At 39.3% G+C, this 20,025-nt stretch overlaps 2 protein-coding genes across 2 annotated transcripts; one reads left to right on the top strand and one right to left on the bottom strand.

The window, feature by feature from the left end:
• The first annotated feature begins 247 nt into the window (after nt 1-247).
• LOC135612859 (probable protein phosphatase 2C 35) lies at nt 248-14,307 on the top strand. Its single transcript, XM_065109607.1, has 5 exons — nt 248-1,495; nt 13,017-13,148; nt 13,231-13,450; nt 13,534-13,601; nt 13,755-14,307. The coding sequence occupies exons 1-4, from the start codon at nt 533-535 to the stop codon at nt 13,548-13,550; spliced, it is 1,332 nt and encodes a 443-aa protein (XP_064965679.1). The 5' UTR covers nt 248-532; the 3' UTR covers nt 13,551-13,601; nt 13,755-14,307.
• A 1,610-nt stretch (nt 14,308-15,917) lies between these two features.
• Nucleotides 15,918-17,672, bottom strand: LOC135611828 (uncharacterized). The gene has a single exon (XM_065107473.1). It carries the CDS (start codon nt 17,381-17,383, stop codon nt 16,883-16,885), a length of 501 nt encoding a protein of 166 aa, XP_064963545.1. The 5' UTR covers nt 17,384-17,672; the 3' UTR covers nt 15,918-16,882.
• Between the last annotated feature and the right edge of the window lie 2,353 nt (nt 17,673-20,025).

Below are 20,025 nucleotides of genomic sequence, written 5' to 3' on the forward strand. Positions count from 1 at the left end.
CGCATCAGAAAAATCCGAGAGAGTCAGATTCATGTGAGCAAAAAGTTTGTGACAACACACATTTTACCCAATCATACCCGACCCCACTTGAATATAAAAAAAGATTCCGATGGACACGTCAAATCATTACGGTAAAATGTATATCAATTTTGACTATTCAATTGATAATAATAATAATAATAATAATAAGGTGGAGGAGAGTTAAAAAAGGGGATGCATTGCACAGAGACTTGGATTTTTGAACAGAAGCATACCCTCTCCCCTTCCCCACTTGGCCTTTTGGGCCCTCTCGCTTCTCTGTCATTTCATGCAAGTCATGGCTACAAGGAACACTTAATTCTTCTTCCTCCTCGCTTGCTTCTTCCAAACCCATCACTCCAATCATCTCAACTTTACTTGTGAGATCACTTCCCATTAGGAAGAAACCCGTCTCCTCCAAGGAAACCCTCTTCCGCCCGGTCTTTCAAATCCTTGATGCCACTTCTTTGCCTTTGATCCCCACTCGAGTCGTGTCGAGGGGTCGAGCGCCGACATGGGCTGCGTGCAGAGCAAGTGCTATGGCCGCTGCGCGAGGCTCTGCTGCTGCCACTACCAGCCCTCCTCCTTGGCCACCGACGACGCCGGCGAGGGCGCTGACTCCTTCAGGATCCACGAGACTGACTCCCCGCAGCGCCGGGGGCTCTCCAGCGCGGGCGGCTCGCTCGGCTCCGCCACCGTCCCTTCCGCTGGTCTCTGCCTTCGTTACGCCTCCCTCACGCAGCGCGGCTACTACCCCGACTCTCCCGACCGCGCCAACCAGGACAGCTTCTGTGTCAGGACCAACTTCCAGGCCAACCCCGACCTCCACTTCTTCGGTGTCTTCGATGGCCATGGCCAGTTCGGCGCTCAGTGCTCCGACTTCGTCCGCGACAAGCTCGCAGACATCTTGGCCAGCGATGCTCGCCTGTCGGAGGACCCCATTAAGGCCTATCAGTCCGCTTTTCTGGCAACTAATTCCTCGCTGCACGACAGCGAGATCGACGATTCGATGAGCGGCACGACCGCTATCACTGTTCTTGTCAGTGGTGGAGCACTTTATGTGGCGAATGTGGGGGATTCACGGGCGGTGGCTGGGGTTTGGAATGGGAACCGCGTCGTGGCCGAGGACTTATCGAGTGACCAGACGCCGTACCGGAAGGATGAGTATGAGAGGGTGAGGCTCTCCGGGGCGAGGGTGTTGTGCGTTGATCAGGTGGAGGGGATGATGGATCCTGACATACAGAGCTGGGGCGATGAGGAGGACGGCGATGGGGATCCACCAAGGCTGTGGGTGCAGAATGGCATGTATCCTGGCACGGCGTTCACGAGGAGTGTGGGAGACTCGACAGCCGAGAGTATAGGGGTGATTGCCATTCCGGAGGTTAAGACTGTGAAGATCACACCAAACCATCTCTTCTTTGTCGTGGCAAGTGATGGAATCTTTGAATTCCTATCAAGTCAAGCGGTGGTTGACATGGTAAGTCTGCGAGATGACTGCTTCACATCACTTTTGCTTCCTGCTTGTATTGCCAATTACATTGTTTCGTGCTGCTATGGATACTAGTTGATGCGTGTTTGTAAGCTCAGTTCCCTACTAAAATGAATGCAATAATTTAAATATTTGAAATAGTAATTAGAAAGGCTACAATTCTTCTGTAGTTGACATTTGACAATGCTTTAAAATACACAGAATTAGTTTTTTTTCCTTTTCAAGTAGACCCTCTAAGAGTTTATTTTAATTTGACAGTCTTTGTTTCAAGTGAACTACCCTCACTGGTAAAAAAAAAGAAAAAGAAAGAACCTCACTAATACATCTTGTTATCTGTTATGATGCTATAGAACACCAGGGATGTGGAACCACTTGAGGTAGTGGGTCGGAAAAATTAATAGGTCAACAAGGATTTCTTAGAAGGAAAGGAGATCAAGGACTGATAGAACACTTAGATGTGAGACAGCAGGGGAGGGCTAACCATTAGATGTTTCTTTACTGAGGCATGCCACAAGTGGTTAGCTCTTACAAAAGATGTTAGGCTTCTTTCTTCTTGGAAGTGTAGAGAGTGATAGCCATCATATCTGATCCTGTGCAATGAGCCTACGAGATGCATTTTAGGGATTGGTTTTTTTTTTTTTATGCCATGTACCTGATGACTTTTTCCTTTCCCTATAAAGGTAGTTGTGGTGACTAGAAAAAGGTCTGCAATAGATTATTAGAAAGGTTAACATCATGTGGTGCTTTTTGTAAGTGACTAAAAATTACTTTTGGTAGGATTCAGAGAGGATTTTGCCAGACTTGATTTTGTATGCTATACCCAGCACAGGTATTTTAGATACTGAATGAAAATATTTTGTAATTCAGTAGCTGACTTCGCTTCATATCACATGTTCTTTGGCATATATTCATTGGGGAAGAAAACCCAACTTGAGTTGCAGATTCCTATATTTAATGGATTTCTTTTAGATCATCAGAGAATTATAGTACATAATCTGATTTCTTTGAGATTATAGAATTTGATCCATAGCCCTTTAAACTTCAGTACCTTTTCCATTGTTTTTTTTTAAAAGGAAAAGTCACTATATTGCTTTAATCAGTAAGTAAACGAGGTTGAGTCCAAGCATCATCACCCGGGAACAAAAAGGGCAAAGATTGTGATCTACCAAAAGTTGACAAGTGGCTTATATTGTTAGATGATCTAGGCAGATGAGAAATCTTAACAACTTTGAGCTTGGAAATAAAAAGGAAAATATCAGAAAATAAATTCTGCAAAATACCAGAGAATAGGATAAATTACCATGACAAAATTGTTTCGTTCTTTTGAATCAAATTTGATCCAAATAGAGGAGTGTAGTAGGGAGTTTGCAGCTTTTAGACCCTCCGGTAGGGCCATGGTCTTGGCCATCAACGGATTGAATGCGCTGCGGCATCCACCTCCAACCCAGATTGGTTCATTGTGGGGGGTCTTTATACAATAATCAGCCATGCAGGGAAGTCAGCCGAGAGAAAAGAATCGTCAGTCTCAAGCACAAAATCAAAATTAACCTGTTCATCATCCTGGTTTTCACTAGGCCCCTCATCAGAGCCTTTAGGGTTCTAGATGGACTCAAAAGCATCATAGGCAGTTACCATCACCCTCCTCAAAAGGGAGGATGGACCGGTAAGGTGGTTGCCATGTATGGCATCGTTGTGATTGTTCCACAAAAATCAAAGGGAGGTGGCAACAATGGATACAATTCTTAGTTGAGAAGTCTTATCAAGAAGGGATCTTCCTCAATCCAGTTACCTAAAAACCAGGTGGGAAGAAACTGAAATCAGAAATTTAAAAACTGCTGCAATAATTCCCAGTAGCTTTGTGCAAATGCACATTCAAAGAAAAGATGCCGAACAGAATCAACATGTAAATAACAGATGAAGCAGTATTCTTGTTGGTTGTGAAGTATGTTGGAGATGAAGCCAGAAGTAGGGAGGCAGTTTCGAGAAAGTTTCTAAAGGACGACTGATTTTGGGAGCAATGGAAAGATGCCAGATCGCCTTCCAACCCTGCCAAGGTTCATTCAAGGTGTAGTATTTGATCAAGTGCTTGTAAGCACTATTGATTGTGATGGTGTCTGTTGGGTTGAGAGTCCATACCCAAGAGTCATTGTTAGGGTAAAGAGGGAGGTGAATGGCCTGGGTACGACTCACAAGTAGGGAATGAAATAAGACCTAAAGTGTGGTAGAGTTCTAGTGACAGTTAGAAACAAGATTCGAGACAAAAACATACGACCTCATTTCATTCACCTTGATAAAGGTAGGCCATTTGTTGAAAGGTATATTATCCAGCCAGGGGTCTTCCCAAATTTTGGTGGAGGAGACATTACTAATAAGTTTTCGAAACCCATCATGGATGCTGGTGGTGAGTTTGAGGATGGATTTAAAGGAAGGAGAGGATTTCCTAATGTTCGAGGGTTCCAAGGGTGAATAATATCATATTTGGATTGGAAGATCTTGACCCAAAGAGTGTTTTCTTGGTTCAAGATAGGGACAATCCTCTTAGCGCCAATGGCTTTCTTAACATAAATGAGGTCACGGATGCCCAGACCTCCCTGCTGATAAGACCCTAAAGTCTTATCGTAGGCTCTGATGCCAAATGATAAGACCCTAAAGTCTTATCATCGAAGAAAGGGGAGAAATGGGGATGATAATGATCGCTTCGAGGGGATCGACCTCCTTGATCGCTTCGAGGGGATCGGCCCTCCTTGATCACTTCGAGGGGATCGGCCTCCTAGGGTTTGTCCAAAGACAGAATAGTATTTTTCATAGATTTCTGAAAAGAAGCAGTTACATCCCTATTTATAGAGTTTCACCCAGAGTCCATCAGGACTTGAACTCTAATAATAAATAAATATTAAATAAACCTCTACTTGACTCTAACTGAACTAAACCGACTCAATAAACAACTGGACTAAACATACTCAATAAACATTATTCAAAAGCTCAGAAAAAGGGTCCTAACAATTCCTCCCTCTTCAAATCAGCCTTGTCCTCAAGGCTGAGCAGCATCAATCTCGGGGAGCTTCTCTTTCAGCACTTTAGCCATAGACTATCTGCAACGCATCACAACCCGTTGATCAAGTAAATATGGTCTCCACTTTTTGATAGTGTAAGCAACAGGTCGATCTTTCAGTGTTGTAATTGTTGCATGAAACTTCTGGCCCTGTATAATCAATTTTATCTTTGAACCTTTGCTATCACAAGTAAAAATCTGTCTATCAACGATCTTTACTTCGAATCTATCATAGTCTTCAATGTGGTGGACCAATCGGTCAACAGTCTCACTATCCATAAAATTGTTAGTGCTACCAGTATCAATCAAAACTATAACAGGCTGATGTTCTAGAGTTTCGCTAACTTCCATAGTTTGCAGGTTAGAGTAGTCGGCTAATGCATGCATTGTATGTATGGTAGGTCCAACATCTTCATTAGAATTTATACATTCATGATCGGAGTTCACATTCTTAGCTTTCGGTTCCTCTCCAATTGGTTCAATCATCAGAAGTTGCCCTTGTTTACATCGGTGCTCCATACTCCACTTTTCATCATAGTACAAACCCTTTGCTGATCTTTCCTTAAGTTATTCTTGGGTTAGTCTTCGGGTGTCAAGGCTTTGGTTGGGAATAGATAGGGCTGGTGGCTTACTGATCATCTGGTTATTGTCACTTCTGTTTCCATGATTTTCCCTGTTGATTTTTTTCTCATGTAGATGTGCGAATGAGATCGCAGCTATCATAGTGCGAGGTTGACGAGCCTTAACTTCACACCGGATCTCTGAAATAAGACCTTCAATAAATGTATCCAGAAGTTGTCGTTCTGACCAATCTCTAGCTTGATTTGATAATCTTTCAAACCTACTATGATATTCCAACACTGTAGAAGTCTGACAAATTTTTGAGAGCTGTCCATCCACCTTCATGTATGAGTAGATTGTGTCACAATCTTAGGGCCATTTTCCAGTATTTCCAGATCTGTGCAATATAGAACTTGAGCTCCCACCTTGTTGAAATTTACTAAGGCTCCCCAGTAAGTCCTTTTTGAAATCATTAAGTACTTCTTGTAACTGGTTCTCAATTCTAATTTCCAATGCTTCCATTTATGCTTTCACTGAGTTATCGATGGCCATTTCGTAAGACTGCAAATCTGTAATCTCAACTCTTATTTTTGGTGTTGGTCAAGGGCAACAATCATTGTCGATGCGAAGTTGCCGAGGAGGTGGATGCCAAGGGTAGTGTTGCGATCGCTGCGTTGGAGGAAGAGTAGCTGCCCTGTTTCTATCGCTACGTGGGGTGAGAGCGCCGGGGTTAGAAGGCGACTGCGTTGATGTGGCTGCAGCCGGGGGCAGCGTCGCCAAGAGCCTGTCGCTGCGATGGTTGCGACGGTGCAGATGGAAGGCAGCGTTGCTCTGTCTTTACCTCACTATGGAAGGAGGCGTTGGTGACGTCGAGGGATCACGTTCGGTTGTTGAAGCGGCCGAGGTTGAGAAGAGGAGTCGGTGCGTGAGTTGCCGAGGTTGAAGCGGCCGCACAAGAGCTTGCTGCGTGTGCTGTTGGAGGGCGGCTGCGGTGGTGTTGCCGAGGTTGAGGCTGCAGTGGAAAATGGAATCGACGGTGGCAGGCTGGGCGGCGAGCGGCGTCGTCGCTGGCTGGGCAGCAGCGGCGACGGTGGTGGCAACCGTTCGCAGCAGCAAGAGGATTGCCCTGTTTCGGTCACCAAGGGGGCAGAGCAAGGGGGAGTGGCGGCAGTCATTCTCACCCGAGCCAGGGGGAGCGGCGGCTGGGAGGCGAGCAGCGGTCGCTGCACGGTGGCTGGTAGTGGTGGTGGGTCGGCTGGAAGGCGACAACGCTCGAGGCGTGGCTGCGATCGACGAGGGGCTGCGGCAACAGAGGAAGCTCTGTTTCTGCAACCGCTGCAAGGAGGGGCTGCGGCTGCGGTGCCGGCGGTCCTTCTTGCTCGAGCGAGATGGGGACGCGAGGAGAAGAGGTCGCTGGCCAGGTGATCGAGCGGCGGCGATGTGGTTGGGAAAAGTAGTGGTGACGCGGCTGGGAACAAGGGCAATCCGTGAGTTGCCCTGTTTCGGTCGCCGCGAGGAGGGCGACAATCGGCGGCTGCGGCTGCGACCCAAGGGGAGGCGGTGGAGAGGCAGCGGTGGTGGCGCGGCTGGGAGCAGTGTCACCAACGATCGTCGACGAGGAGAGGTCGAGCGGCTACGCTGCGATGCAAGGGGTGGCGGGCGGCGGTAGTAGGGCTGGGATGGACGCTGGCAGCGTCGTCTCCTGGCCGGGGAACAGCGGCGGTGGTGGTCGCCGGCCGGGAACCGGGGTGATGGTGGGCGCTGGCCGGAGAGAAGCGACGGCCGGCGGGTGGGCTGGCCGGGAAGCAGGGGTGCTTCTTCGTCTCTCTTTCTTTCTTTCTTTCTTTCTTCGTATCTTCTTTTTTTTTTTTTTTTTGATAGCTTCGTTGCAACGAGAACGCGAAGGATCGCTGCTCTGATACCAAATGATAAGACCCTAAAGTCTTATCGTAGACTCTGATACCAAATGATAAGACCCTAAAGTCTTATCGTAGGCTCTGATGCCAAATGATAAGACCCTAAAGTCTTATCATCGAAGAAAGGGGAGAAATGAGGATGATAATGATCGCTTCGAGGGGATCGACCTCTTTGATCGCTTCGAGGGGATCGGCCCTTCGAGGGGATCGGCCTCCTTGATCGCTTCGAGGGGATCGGCCCTCCTTGATCACTTCGAGGGGATCGACCTCCTAGGGTTTGTCCAAAGACATAATAGTATTTTTCATAGATTTCTGAAAAGAAGCAGTTACATCCCTATTTATAGAGTTCCACCCAGAGTCAATCACGCCTTGAACTCTAATAATAAATAAATATTAAATAAACCTCTACTTGACTCTAACTGAACCAAACCGACTCAATAAACAACTGAACTAAACAGACTCAATAAACATTATTCAAAAGCTCAGAAAAAGGGTCCTAGCACCTGCTCCTTAGGAAGAGTCATGTTTTCCCAACTAATGAGATGTGCATCTTGTGCTTGCTTTGGGAATTATTCCAAAAGAAATCATGTGTTAATTTAGAGAACTTGGCTAATAGTTTATCAGAAATTCAAGAACTAGAAGGATATGGATGGGAAGAGAGTTGATGAGGACTAGCTTTCTAGCTTGCGATAGTAAATCTTTACACCACCTTGTCAATAAGAGAATTTTGGAACCTATCCTAAAGTTTGTCTTTAGACAAATAGGATCCCAAGTATTTGAAGGGCCATGTACCTTCCTTAATACCCAAGGAGTTACTTATGTGATGTTTGATTTCAGCCTTATATTGTATAGGGAAATAAATGTTAGATTTGGCTCAGTTAACTTTGAGGAAGGATTGATTAGAGGAAATTTCAAGGATTTTGAGGATACAATTGCAAGATTTATGATTAGCCTTGAAGGAAAGCAGGAGGTCAATTGCAAGCATTTGGTGGGAGATTTTGGTTCCCTTAATGTTGAAAGGAATAACCTAATTGTTCATGACAGTCTACAATACGAGGGAGGAGAGAATTTGTTGGACCATGATAAAGAGGTAGGAGGAGAGTGAGTTTCACATCCCAGATTTATAAAAAATAATAAATCATTGTTTTATAATTTATAGAATACATTTCTTTTTTTTCATCATTGAATTCAAATCCCTGTCTTTATAATAGTAAATATTTTATTAACTAGAAAAATAGCCATGTCTTCTTGGTAGAGCCTCAAGTGTCGAAAAAGTCTCTTCCACCCAAGCTTCAGATATATTACAAAGTAATAGATTACTCTGAAAATAAATATAAGATGAAAACATATCAACAACACACATGCTGATAGGAACCTCTAAAAAATCATAAAAATAATCTTTAATATTTGTGAACATATACAAATATTAATAATTTAATATAAAATCATAATATATCGATTTATTATAATACTTATACATTAGAAAAACAATAATAATTCTTATGTAATAAACAAAATCATACATCAGCCACATACAACACATATATAATAATTAGATAACAAAGGCATACATCACACTCGATGGTGCACTCTCCCAATAGCGGATTGAGAGGCATACTCCACGGGATGGATTCCTCCTAATTGTAAATGGAGAGAACCCATATCGCACTCTGAACAACGGATGGAGTGGTATCCCTCACTCGCGCAAGTAGGAACACGTTTCTCCCAACAGTGGATAGAGGAATTGTCCAACCGCTATGCTTGACAACCTGTTAATCCCTGAAGGGAATCGTCCTACCTACCCTTGGTAGGGAAATAGTATAATCTCATATTGGTTATGTCTATATCGGGATGAAATAATATATTAAAACATTTCTTTCAAACATCATTAATGTCAAATAATATCAATTAGCCCTTAATTGACTTGATTCCTAGTTTAATCGATCCAATTGAACTCGATTTAACTATAACCTAGTTGAACCGATCCCTAATCCTCATTTAACTGGTATGGAACTACCCTAGACTAGTATAATTCGGACTATATTGAGTTTAGTTTAGGTTAAACAAACTTGAATAAGTCAAATCAATTCGGAATCATCCTGAATCGATCTAAACTAATCAAGTCTGATTTAGTTTAATTAATGTTTGGGCCCTAATCGAATAATTGCATAATACCAGGCTAGGTTGGGCTAGCTAATGTACAAGTCATGTGCACTGCACATGACTGTATATACACCATACCAGGCTAGGCTAGCCAATGGCCCATGGGTTGGTCATATGTATCGCATGTGACTGCCCATGTTATGTTGGGCTGAGCTAGCCTACGGGCTAGGGCCTAACTTGCGGGTTGGGCTTGGCCTACTGGCTGGGATTAGCTTATGGGCTATTCCAACCCATATCATAACCAATTTCTCCAATTTCAAATTATAACATCATGGAATTATTATCAAACATATATATTCATTAGTAATAAGTTGTTAAAACATAACAACGGATTAGAAGATAAGATTAAAAGATAAATTGCAATACAAGGAAATGACATTCTTAATTCAAATGTAAAAATCAAATATCATGTATTCAATACATATGACATGAATAGTTTCAACATGTTCTAATCCAAAAATAAAATTCTAAATCTTAAAATCTTTTTATAAAAATATCACAACTTAAGCCTAATGAGCTAATTGATCTATCAACTTCGTTTAGTCTAAACCATACCAAAATGCTTAAATTAAACTTATTAATAATATGCTCATCAGACTTTTATAAGTCAATCCTAATCTTGCCCATTTCCGATGTGACTAATTGAGATATTACAATTTTCCCCACTCAAGGGCTTGATGTCCCCGTCAAGGTCCAGCATTGCCCAGATCAAATCCTAACATAGTGCATGGGAAGCGTAGTTCAGTGGTGGCTCCACACCGTGATTAGTCCTCTGACTCCATCCACAGAGAGTCCTTTTTTACTCTAGCCCTCTTACCATACCCAAATACTAGGTCGGCTCTGATATGAGTCCGCCCTATTTGATACCATGAGAACTCTAGGATCTGCACAACTATTCCTCATTAATAAGGCAAGCAAAAGTAGGGGAGGCCGAGATCGATCAGATGAATCTTGTAGGGAAGTTCATAAGTTGAAATGTGAAAATAATGGCTTCCCATGATATAGAGTCGGAAACTTTCTTGATGTCTAACTTAAGGAGGATGAGAGGTTTTGCTCTTTGATTGGTGCATGGTGTGAATGAATTCATTGGCTATGAAAATATCATCATGGATATTTTGACGTTTAACGAAAGCTGATTGTTCATGGCTGATGAGGTTGCTCATGTGTTCTTTTCATATGATCTGAGAGAAGATTGGTCAGAATTTTGTAAACCACATTGCAAAGGACACTGGGTCTGTAATCTTTAACGGAGATCACATTAGGAGTCTTTGGTATGAAAACCAAGTAGGTGTGTCCCCAGCTGACCGGTAGTGTAGTAGAGGAGTGGAACTCGTTAAAAGAGTCTAGGAGGTGTCTATTAAGTATATTCTAGAACCCCTTAAAAAATTCAACACTAAGGCTGTCAGAGCTTGGGCTCTTCCCGGTACCCATTTAGGGAAGAGAATTCCTAATTTCATTTAGTGAGAAAGGCTGAATAAGGGTCTGATGAGACTGGTCTTGAAGTCTGGGGAGGGACGAGCACAAAGACCAGTCCAGAGAGGGGGCAGAAGCAGGAATATTCCAAAGTTCAACGTACCAGTGAGCAAAGTGATGGAGAATAGAATCAGCATCAAGGCTGTCTGGTTGAATTGGGCTTTTAATCAGATTAATCCAGTGTTTACATCTTCTGGAAGTGCAGAGATGTTGAAAGAATTTAGTGTTTTTGTCACCATCCCTAGTCAATTGGATCTTGCCGCTGGTAGACTATTTATGGTGAAGTTGCCTGTTGAGGGTAATGAGTTTATTAGTAAGGATTTGAGGACTGGTTAGATCAGTGTTTGTGAGGGTCCATATTTTCTCTCTCTCTCTCCTGTATGTGTACATTTTGCTTAAATGTTGTAGATTGGAATCTAAGGAACTAAATAAGAAACTTATGAGTTGATTCATTCCTTAAGTGTAAGACTAGATTTATAAGTTAGATGTTTCAGTTCTTGATCATCTTCAGCATCTCTTGCACACTAACATCCTCACTGATTGACTCTATGTTGCAATAGTTTATCATGGCCAATAATTAAGCAAGTTATTGGTCCAATTCTCACCAACCCGATAATCTTGTTCCTTACATCATGTTGGTGAACTTCCTTGTAGAGATCCAGTTTTGTTCAAGTAGCACTCTGAAGTACCTAAACTATGAAGCCACATGGAGGATTACCATAATTGGATAGTTACCCTTAAACATCACTTTGTTGGGTTTATATTTTATAATCGAAGTTGGACAGAGCATTGGATAGTCGAGTCACAGGATTCTAATTGGATTTGCAAGCACATAAACTCAAATTCCAACATGACCTACATCAGGCAAAACATGATGTTAGGAAGGAGATGACAGCAGAGGGTTTAGCTTCTAACAAGGTTGTGTAATGCAAAAGTGGAAAAGGAAAAGAACATTTTCTATATGAAAATTCTAACTCAGTGTGAGGTTAAGAGTCTTATTAAAAACTGAGGTCCTATATTATTCTAGCACCAAATACAAGATTCAAGAGTGATGGTTGAAGATGAAACTGAAGATAATTTATTCCTTGGTGACTCTACCATTGCCATTATTGGATTACATTCATAAACAAAGTTTCATATGATTTGACCAATGAGAGAGAAAAGTTAGTCAAGGAGCAAATAATGTTTCAGAAATTTATAGAATTATCCAGAATGCATTACTTATGTTGCTGAAACTTAAGTCTTGCAAGTGAAGTTAGGTATGTTCAAGTCAATTTCAGCTGTATTCAAGCAACTTATTGTTTGCTTTCATCACTTATATAGTCACACTACTTGCTTAGGCTAGCCATTCTTCACATTGGGGGCCAAAATAACCAGGCCTGTGCAACTTTTATCCTCTAATATTTTCCACCTCTTGCTTTTCTTGTTCTATTATCTGCTGATGGCATCATCTTTTGCATGTTATTTTCACTGCACTTGATATTAATTCCCAACAATCTGGCAAAGTCTTTTTTTTCTTGACTTAGTCTGGACTTTTGATTTTTTCATTTCCTTGCCATGAGATTTTGGCACCATCTTAAGCTACTGATTATTGATTTATACTGTAGAATGCATTTCTAAACATGCACTCTTCACAATGAGTTCTCAGACATCTTTTGCATGCAATTCTTGGCCCTTGGATCCTTTTATTATAAATCATCGATTATCTCTGTGTTGTGTGTAAAGAGAGGTGTGATATAAAGTTGTCATGAACATCCAGATAATTCATATTGCTCAAAACTCAGAAGTCAAAGGCCATATTTCTTGGGGTTCTAAATGAAAGATCTAAACAATTGAAATTGATCCATGTCCTCTAAAGAATCCATTATAAAAATCATAAAATTTGAAATCCATTTGTCCATTCATTTATTTGTCCAAAGATGAATGGCCTATATTGTCTATCAAGTCATCTTTTCAGTACTTTAGAGTCAAATGGGCTTAAAATCTCATGGGTTTTTGTTTCTAATTAGAAGACCAGATGGAATAGAACAACATCAATGATTGGGTTTTAAAAGAATCATAAATGATTTCTGTATGTTCAATCATGAATCTATTTGACATTATCTTAGTTCGACCAGCAATTTGCACAGTATTTTGTTCCTTCCAATACTGCTAAGTATCAAGCATTCTCACTGGTAAAAGAATTATGCACTTCAACTTTTCAGAGTTGCTGATTCACCACTCTAGCCTGCAACAGTCTGCAATCATTGCTAACTGCTATACCTTTTGTGATCTTTAGACTTTTTTAATTAATCTGTGTACATCAGTTTGCTTTTTCATTATGGACCGCTCTCCTTTTCTTCAGGTATCCAGGTTTGTTGATCCTCAGGATGCCTGCTCAGCCATTGCTGCTGAATCTTACAAATTGTGGTTAGAGCATGAAAACCGGACAGATGATATAACAATTATTGTTGTGCAGATCAAAGACATGGTTGCTGTAAGTTCAACCTTTTGTTACCTAATATTAGGTGAATTTCCTTTGAATAATAACTTTTAACCCTTTGCAAAAATTGAATCAGTCATATGCCGAGGCAACCAATGAAACCATCCATACCAGCAACAGTATTCCCCTAAGTCCAGCGAAAGTAAAAGCCCAGAGGCACATAGTATCACAGTCCGATACTAACCATCCAATAAAAGGCAGCTGCCAGGAGCTGCAGTCAGGCCCTCCAGACTCCTTGGCCAACTTTAGTCCTTCATATGTTGCAAGATCTCCAACTCACTCTGTTCATTTAAAAGGTATGCCTTTTGTTCTCTTAAGTCCTGCGTCAGCTCTTTATTTTTTCCAACACTTACTGTTGTGATCTTTTCAATTATGGCAGAGATTAATCCAGACTGATTGGAGCTTAACGGTTTTTCATATTTTCTTATTCTAACCTCTTCATTTCTGGTATGTGGGATTACTACTCGATCTTTAAACATAATTATCTCTATCCTTCATCCTTCTTCCCATTAGTAGCAGTTAAGTGCTTGGGTTTTAATTGTTAGGGAAATCCCCTTCTTGTTTACTGTGCTAACTATATCCGATCCTTGTGACTGACAGCATAACAAAATATGCTATTCCGGCAACAGCAGAAGGTACAAGAGAAGGTCCCATGTTTTATTTTTTCAAAGCATCCAACGCAAGGAGATTTTGGTTGTCATCTTGGCAATATTTTCATTATCATTATAGATCATTCTATAAAATAACTCTGTTGTGTCTTCCACAATGCAAGTGTTCGAGAGCCCCTTCAAGCAAAATGTTACTGTGATTTTTTCAATGGCTTGGGACAGACCATTGGTGCTACAGGGCATTCATCTTCATTGCCATATGACCAGATAATTCTGTCATGTAGGAGATGAAGCAGGAGATCGCTTACTGCAACCGTTCTAAATTAAGGTGAATCTCCAAAACATAAAGGCTAAATAATGAGGGTGGATGATGTAGAAATGGTTGTATGCTACTTTTTTTATCCATATTGATTTCGAGCTTATTCTAAAGTAATTTCTAATTTTATTACATGGATGTGGTGCCATCAAATGGATTAGGACACATTATGGTGAGGATGTATTGGATTCTTTTCCACTTTAATACCATCTTTTTTTAGTTTTTCTCATTTAAGATTATTATCCTGTGCACAAACCAGACAAGGGGGTACGGAAAGTCAACTTTTAAGTGAAAAAATTAGGAAATGATTTCAAGATGATTATTATTATTATTCCTTAAGATTTTAGGATGATAAAATATCAAAATGAGAAATTTTTTAGAAACATATTGTGATGGAGTGTAACTTAGTTAAAAAATGAGTTTAACTCAGTCAACTTCAACAAAACTTACAAATTTTCACAAAATTATTGTGACATAATTGTAAGATGATTAATATAATTATTTTTCTTTTTTAAGAATCTTTGATAAAAAAGATTGGCATTGTTAAAAAACAAGTATAACTCAATAAACTTTTATGATCCTATCCAAATTTTTGTTGAACTACTAGGGCATGATTATAATATTATTAGTATCTTTTTTTTTTTTTATGATTTTAGGGTGATAAAATATCAATATTGAAGAATTTTTTAAACCTATTGTGATCGAATTTAACTTAGTTCAAAACAAGTGTAACCTAGTCAATTTTCACCAAATATATTTAAATTTCCATATACTTAGGCATGATTATAAAGATGATTAGTATTATATTTTATTTTTGAGAATATTAAAATGGTAAAATATTGAAATTGATAAATTTTTTAAAACGTATTGTAATTGAGTGTAACTTAGTAAACTTTTATAAAACCTATCCAAACTTTCATAGAAAAATTAAGATATTTTGATAAAATGATTAGTAAGATTTTTTATTATTTTGATGATTTTATGTGATTAATTATGTAAATTAAGGATTATTTAGATATGTACCATAATTCAAAAACGAGTATAACTTGATGAACTTCCATAAGACCTATCTAACTTCCACACAACTGCTAGAACATATTGATAAGATGATTAGTATTACTTTTTCTATTTTTAACTAATTTAGAATGATAAAAATATCAAAATATTTTTTTTTCAAAAAATTCCCGGATAAATTAGTTTAAAAATGAATGTAACTCAATCAATTTTTATGAAATATCTCCAAACTTCCATAAAAATACTAAGATATAATTACAAGATAATTAATATTATTTTTCACATTTTAAATATTAGGATGATAAAATATTAAAATTAAAAAAATTAGAAACATATTGTGATCGAGTGTAACTTAGTTAAAAAAACAGATATAACTCGGTTAAGAAACTTATCTAAACTTTCATAGAAGTTTAGGACTTAATTATAAGATGATTAGTATTACTATTTCTATTTTTGAGGATCTTAGGATAATAATTGTAACAAGGATTCCAAGGTCGATTACGCAATGATAACTTCATATTCAAAATTAACAATAGTTTATAATACTTTATAATATTGTGATGTATTTGTTGAAAACTTGTATAAGTATACTATAAAAAAAAACATCTCCTATAGTCAAACAATAAAAAAAAATGATTAAAATTAAGTTATACAAAAAAGATTAAAGATACTATGTTACATTACAATTGACAATATTGATTTATACCACCCATGAAAATTTGCATGTGCATTAATTATGATCTAGTGATCTAGTTGTTGACATCTCATATATCTTCTAAAGATCTTATAATTATGTTTCAATTTTTACCTTAAAAAAAATCTTCATAAGACTAATGCTTCAACTTCTAATGAATACAGTAACAATACATCAAGTTGCTTAAAATACCTAAGGAACACCTCCAACTCACTGAATGCAGCCAAGACTTCAACAATGTTGCTAAGGTATTAGTGATGCAACGGTGATATCTTCCTCCAACAATTTGGTGATAGCAATAACACCCACAAATGCTTCGGCGATGCAACAGAGGAGGAGACAACAGAAGGAGAGGTGGAGGGTGAGAAGGAGATAGTGGAGTAGAAGAAGACAAAGGAATAAGATAAGTTAGAAGAAAAGACAATGGAAGGGAGGAGGTAGAGGCAAACGATGAGGAGGTAATAAGAGACGAGAAGGAGGAGGAGGAGGTCAGAGAAGGAGGTAGATAGGGAGGACGAGGAGGAGACGATGAAAGGGAAAGAGGTAAAGGAAAAGAAGAACGAATGAGATGAGGTGAAGGGGGAGAAGAAGAAGAAGAAGAAGGCTTAAGGAGGAGGCAGAGGCGAAGGATGAGGAAGAGGTAATGGGAGATGAGAAAAAAGAGGAGAAGGAGAAGGTAGATAGGAAGAATGAGGAAGAGAAGACGACGAAAGGGAAAAGAAGTGGAGGACAAATGAGATGAGGTGAAGGGGGAGGCAAAGGGGGAGGAGAACAAAATATTATTATTAATATAAAAAAAAATGTAATGTGACGATGATTACCTTTGAAGCCACCAATTCCAGAGTGAGACTTAAGATCAATATACATACAACTTCTTTTACACTCTACAATTCGTGCATATTTCCACCTATTTGTCCCTTTTTTCTTTTTCGCCTTTCTCTCTTCATTCCCTCACATACAGACTTCAGATCCAGCTTTTTCTTATAATTTCATCCGTCCTATCAAAAATCCCACGAAAAATTAAAATATGTGATCCCGTGAAGAGAGCGAATGTTTCGTCGTTTCTTCTTTCGATTCATGATCCGTCAAGAACATCTCAATCTAGCCGAAGCAACCGCCTCAGATCCCTGGTGGCGGAGCAATCCACCACAGCGGCCGCCACGGATCCCTCTTTCTTCCTCGAGAAGGTCGGCAGCGGGAGCGCCCGCGGCGACGGCGAGAGGACGAACCCCGATCCCGCGTACACTTCGTCCGGAAGCCCCGCCGCCGCCTCCGCTGCTGGGACCAGCAGCGGGACCTCCCTGGGAATCATTCCCGGGTCCGGCCCCAGCCGCCCCGTGACGAACACCGCCGGCCCCCAACCGCCGCTCCCCGCTACCGGCTCGCCCTTCGTCGCCTTCTCGGCCTCCAGCGACTCGCCTCGCCGGAGGATCGCGACCTGTCCCACGACCAGGTGGCCTCCGCCTGGCGCGGGATGGCGGGGCTTTGCCGATCTTTTTAGGGAGGAGTCCCTCCTCCTGCGGATGGGCTTGGAGTTCCGCAGAGCGAGGGAAGGGCGGAGGAGGCAGTCATGGGGCCGCAACACCTCGGTTCCCATAACGGCGACGAATTCAAACGCAGACAAGGAGACAGAGAAATGAGGGTACTTTGAAATCTCGGCCCTCCTCCTCCTCCTCGTTCCTCCGCTCTTTCCGTTCCCTACAGACGGAGGAGAAGAGGCGACGAAGAAGAAACCGAGGGATCGGGAATGGCTGCCTGTCAGGGCTACATTTATCGACGGGGGAAGGAGGAGACGTGTCGGTGGGTGACAGTGGTGGGGACGCGTGGACCGGAGGAAGGGGTCATCGTCGGGCCCCCACACGTTCACGTAAAGGTGCTCTAACGTATAGCTGACGCCGTTTAGTCGCCGTCTTCGATGCCTTTAACTCATCACGATTCTGACCGTCCAAATAGGAACTATATTTTCTTTATTTTTATAGTAGAAAACCGATACGATGCGAAATGTATAATGGACGATTCCTTTGGAAAATCCTACATTTTTAGGTTTTTTAATCATATACTCATTTTATTTTTCAAAATAATTTTGTTTTCTCAATGAAACCAAAATATTTTTGAGTGAATCTATAATATCTTCATTATTTTAATTTAGTAGTCAAAAGTATTTATTGTAAGGTCATTTAAAAAACATAATAGCTTATCATTTTTTATTTCTATTTTTTTTACAAGAAATAAGTGTAAATATTATAATATTTTTAAACTACAAATATAATTTTTGGTTGCTAAACTAGAATATTATAACTATATTAAAATACATTGTAACCGGCCCAAAAAATAAAATACTATATAAGAAAAATGTTGCTGTGATAGAAATAATCGTGAGTTAGGTTTTAATTAGAAGTTTGCCATTCAAAGTCTCTTTTTTATTATTTAAAATATTTTTATTGATATTTTACTATTTATAATATCAATATTATCATTTTTTCTATTCCTCACAATTTCTTCTTATTAGTCTCGCCACTATCATTGACGTCACTCGTCGTCGTCCGACCCCTCTCATCGTACTCTCGATGTTATCTTCCGATAAGGAAGAAAAAGAAGAAGATGTTGAATTCTTATAATTATGATGAATTTTTGAATTTTTATTTTATTTTTCCTCAAAGATGCTCCTTTTTCATCGTAATCCTTGAAATACTCCTTAATAAATAATTAGAGTTATATTTTATTTTACTTATGAACCAGTCCTGCTTTAGTTCTTCAGTTAATTATAATATTTTTTAATATGCTTATAGTGTCTTAGAAAAATATCATATATCTATATTCAGAAAGACTTATAATTAAAATAGAACCTTCACTAGTTCAAGAATACGTATTTGATACTTTTTTATTTTTTATATATGAGTTAATTTCTTGTTCCTAAACTAATAAGAAAATCTATTTGATATCATATTTTTGTATATGAGTTAGTTTCTATTAAGTTTTGAGATCATTTGTCTCCATTATAATATTTTTTAATGGATTAATGGAGGTATCAAAAATATTATAAATTTATTTAAAAATATTATAACTGATATTATAAATCTTATACACGAACGATTTGATTGATTAATAATACCGTGACAATCGATTTATCATATTATTTGATCCATTCAGTGTAACATATTGTCTTGGTAGGAAATAGGGATGATGACTCTTTGAAAAATTTGAAGATGACAAGTATCTCTTAAGAAAAATTAAAAATCATGAAATTTTTTTGAGAGATGTGATTGAAAAATTCATCGAAAAATATCAAAGATGGAAAACATCATCCTATAGAGTCAGAGCTGGTAAACATCAAAGTTGAATCTCGTTAATTGGCTTATAGGACATCTGTAACTAACAACGACATACCAAGGATATTATAATAGATTTTGGGCAACCAAAGAAAATGGCACCTAGGTCATAGACAAGCAATAGGGGCAACCTAAATATCATATACAAGGAAAAGTAGGTTAAACATCCCGGTCTTCTAAGCTAGCTTAAGTGTAAAGACTCACTTGCCTTATATATAAAAAGCATTACATGGGAGAATGTTTTAAAGATAAAGGACTATGTTCTCGGTGTTGAAAGTCAAGACATTTAGCAAGGAATAACATAACAATCTTATCATAACAAAAAAATAAAGGATAGCCCCTCGATTATTTTAGGTAAGATATTTATTTATGACATTTTCTTGCATGCATTAATTGATTCTAGCATCACGTATTATTTTTGTATCACTTGCTTATGTGGAAAAACTAGGCAAACTTACTTAGGCACTAGATGTGATATATTGCATAGTTGTTCTGTGTAGAGATATAATGTATTTAATTAGGGATTGGGGTCTTGTCCAATTCAGATTGTCAATAAAGAATTAATCATAGATATGATAATATTGAATATACAAGATCTTGATATTATATTGGGCATGTATTAGTTGTCTAAATATTATGCTTTCATTGACTAAAATAAGAAGATGATAGTATTTCAACCTCTAAGATTAGCAGAATTTGTATTTGTTGGTTTTGAAAAAGAGACATTAATCCCTTTTATCTCAACAATGAAAGCAATGAGACTTTTAAATAGTGGATGTACAAGATATATGACAAATATGATTTATACTAGGGTGATCCGAAGGTGAAGCCAGAGGATATGTCAATTATAAAAGGATTCCTTTATGTGTTTCAAAAGAATCCCCCTAGACTACCACCGGATATGAAGAAT

The sequence above is a fragment of the Musa acuminata genome, chromosome BXJ2-5, assembly GCF_036884655.1.
Source record: "Musa acuminata AAA Group cultivar baxijiao chromosome BXJ2-5, Cavendish_Baxijiao_AAA, whole genome shotgun sequence".
Taxonomy (NCBI): domain Eukaryota; kingdom Viridiplantae; phylum Streptophyta; class Magnoliopsida; order Zingiberales; family Musaceae; genus Musa; species Musa acuminata.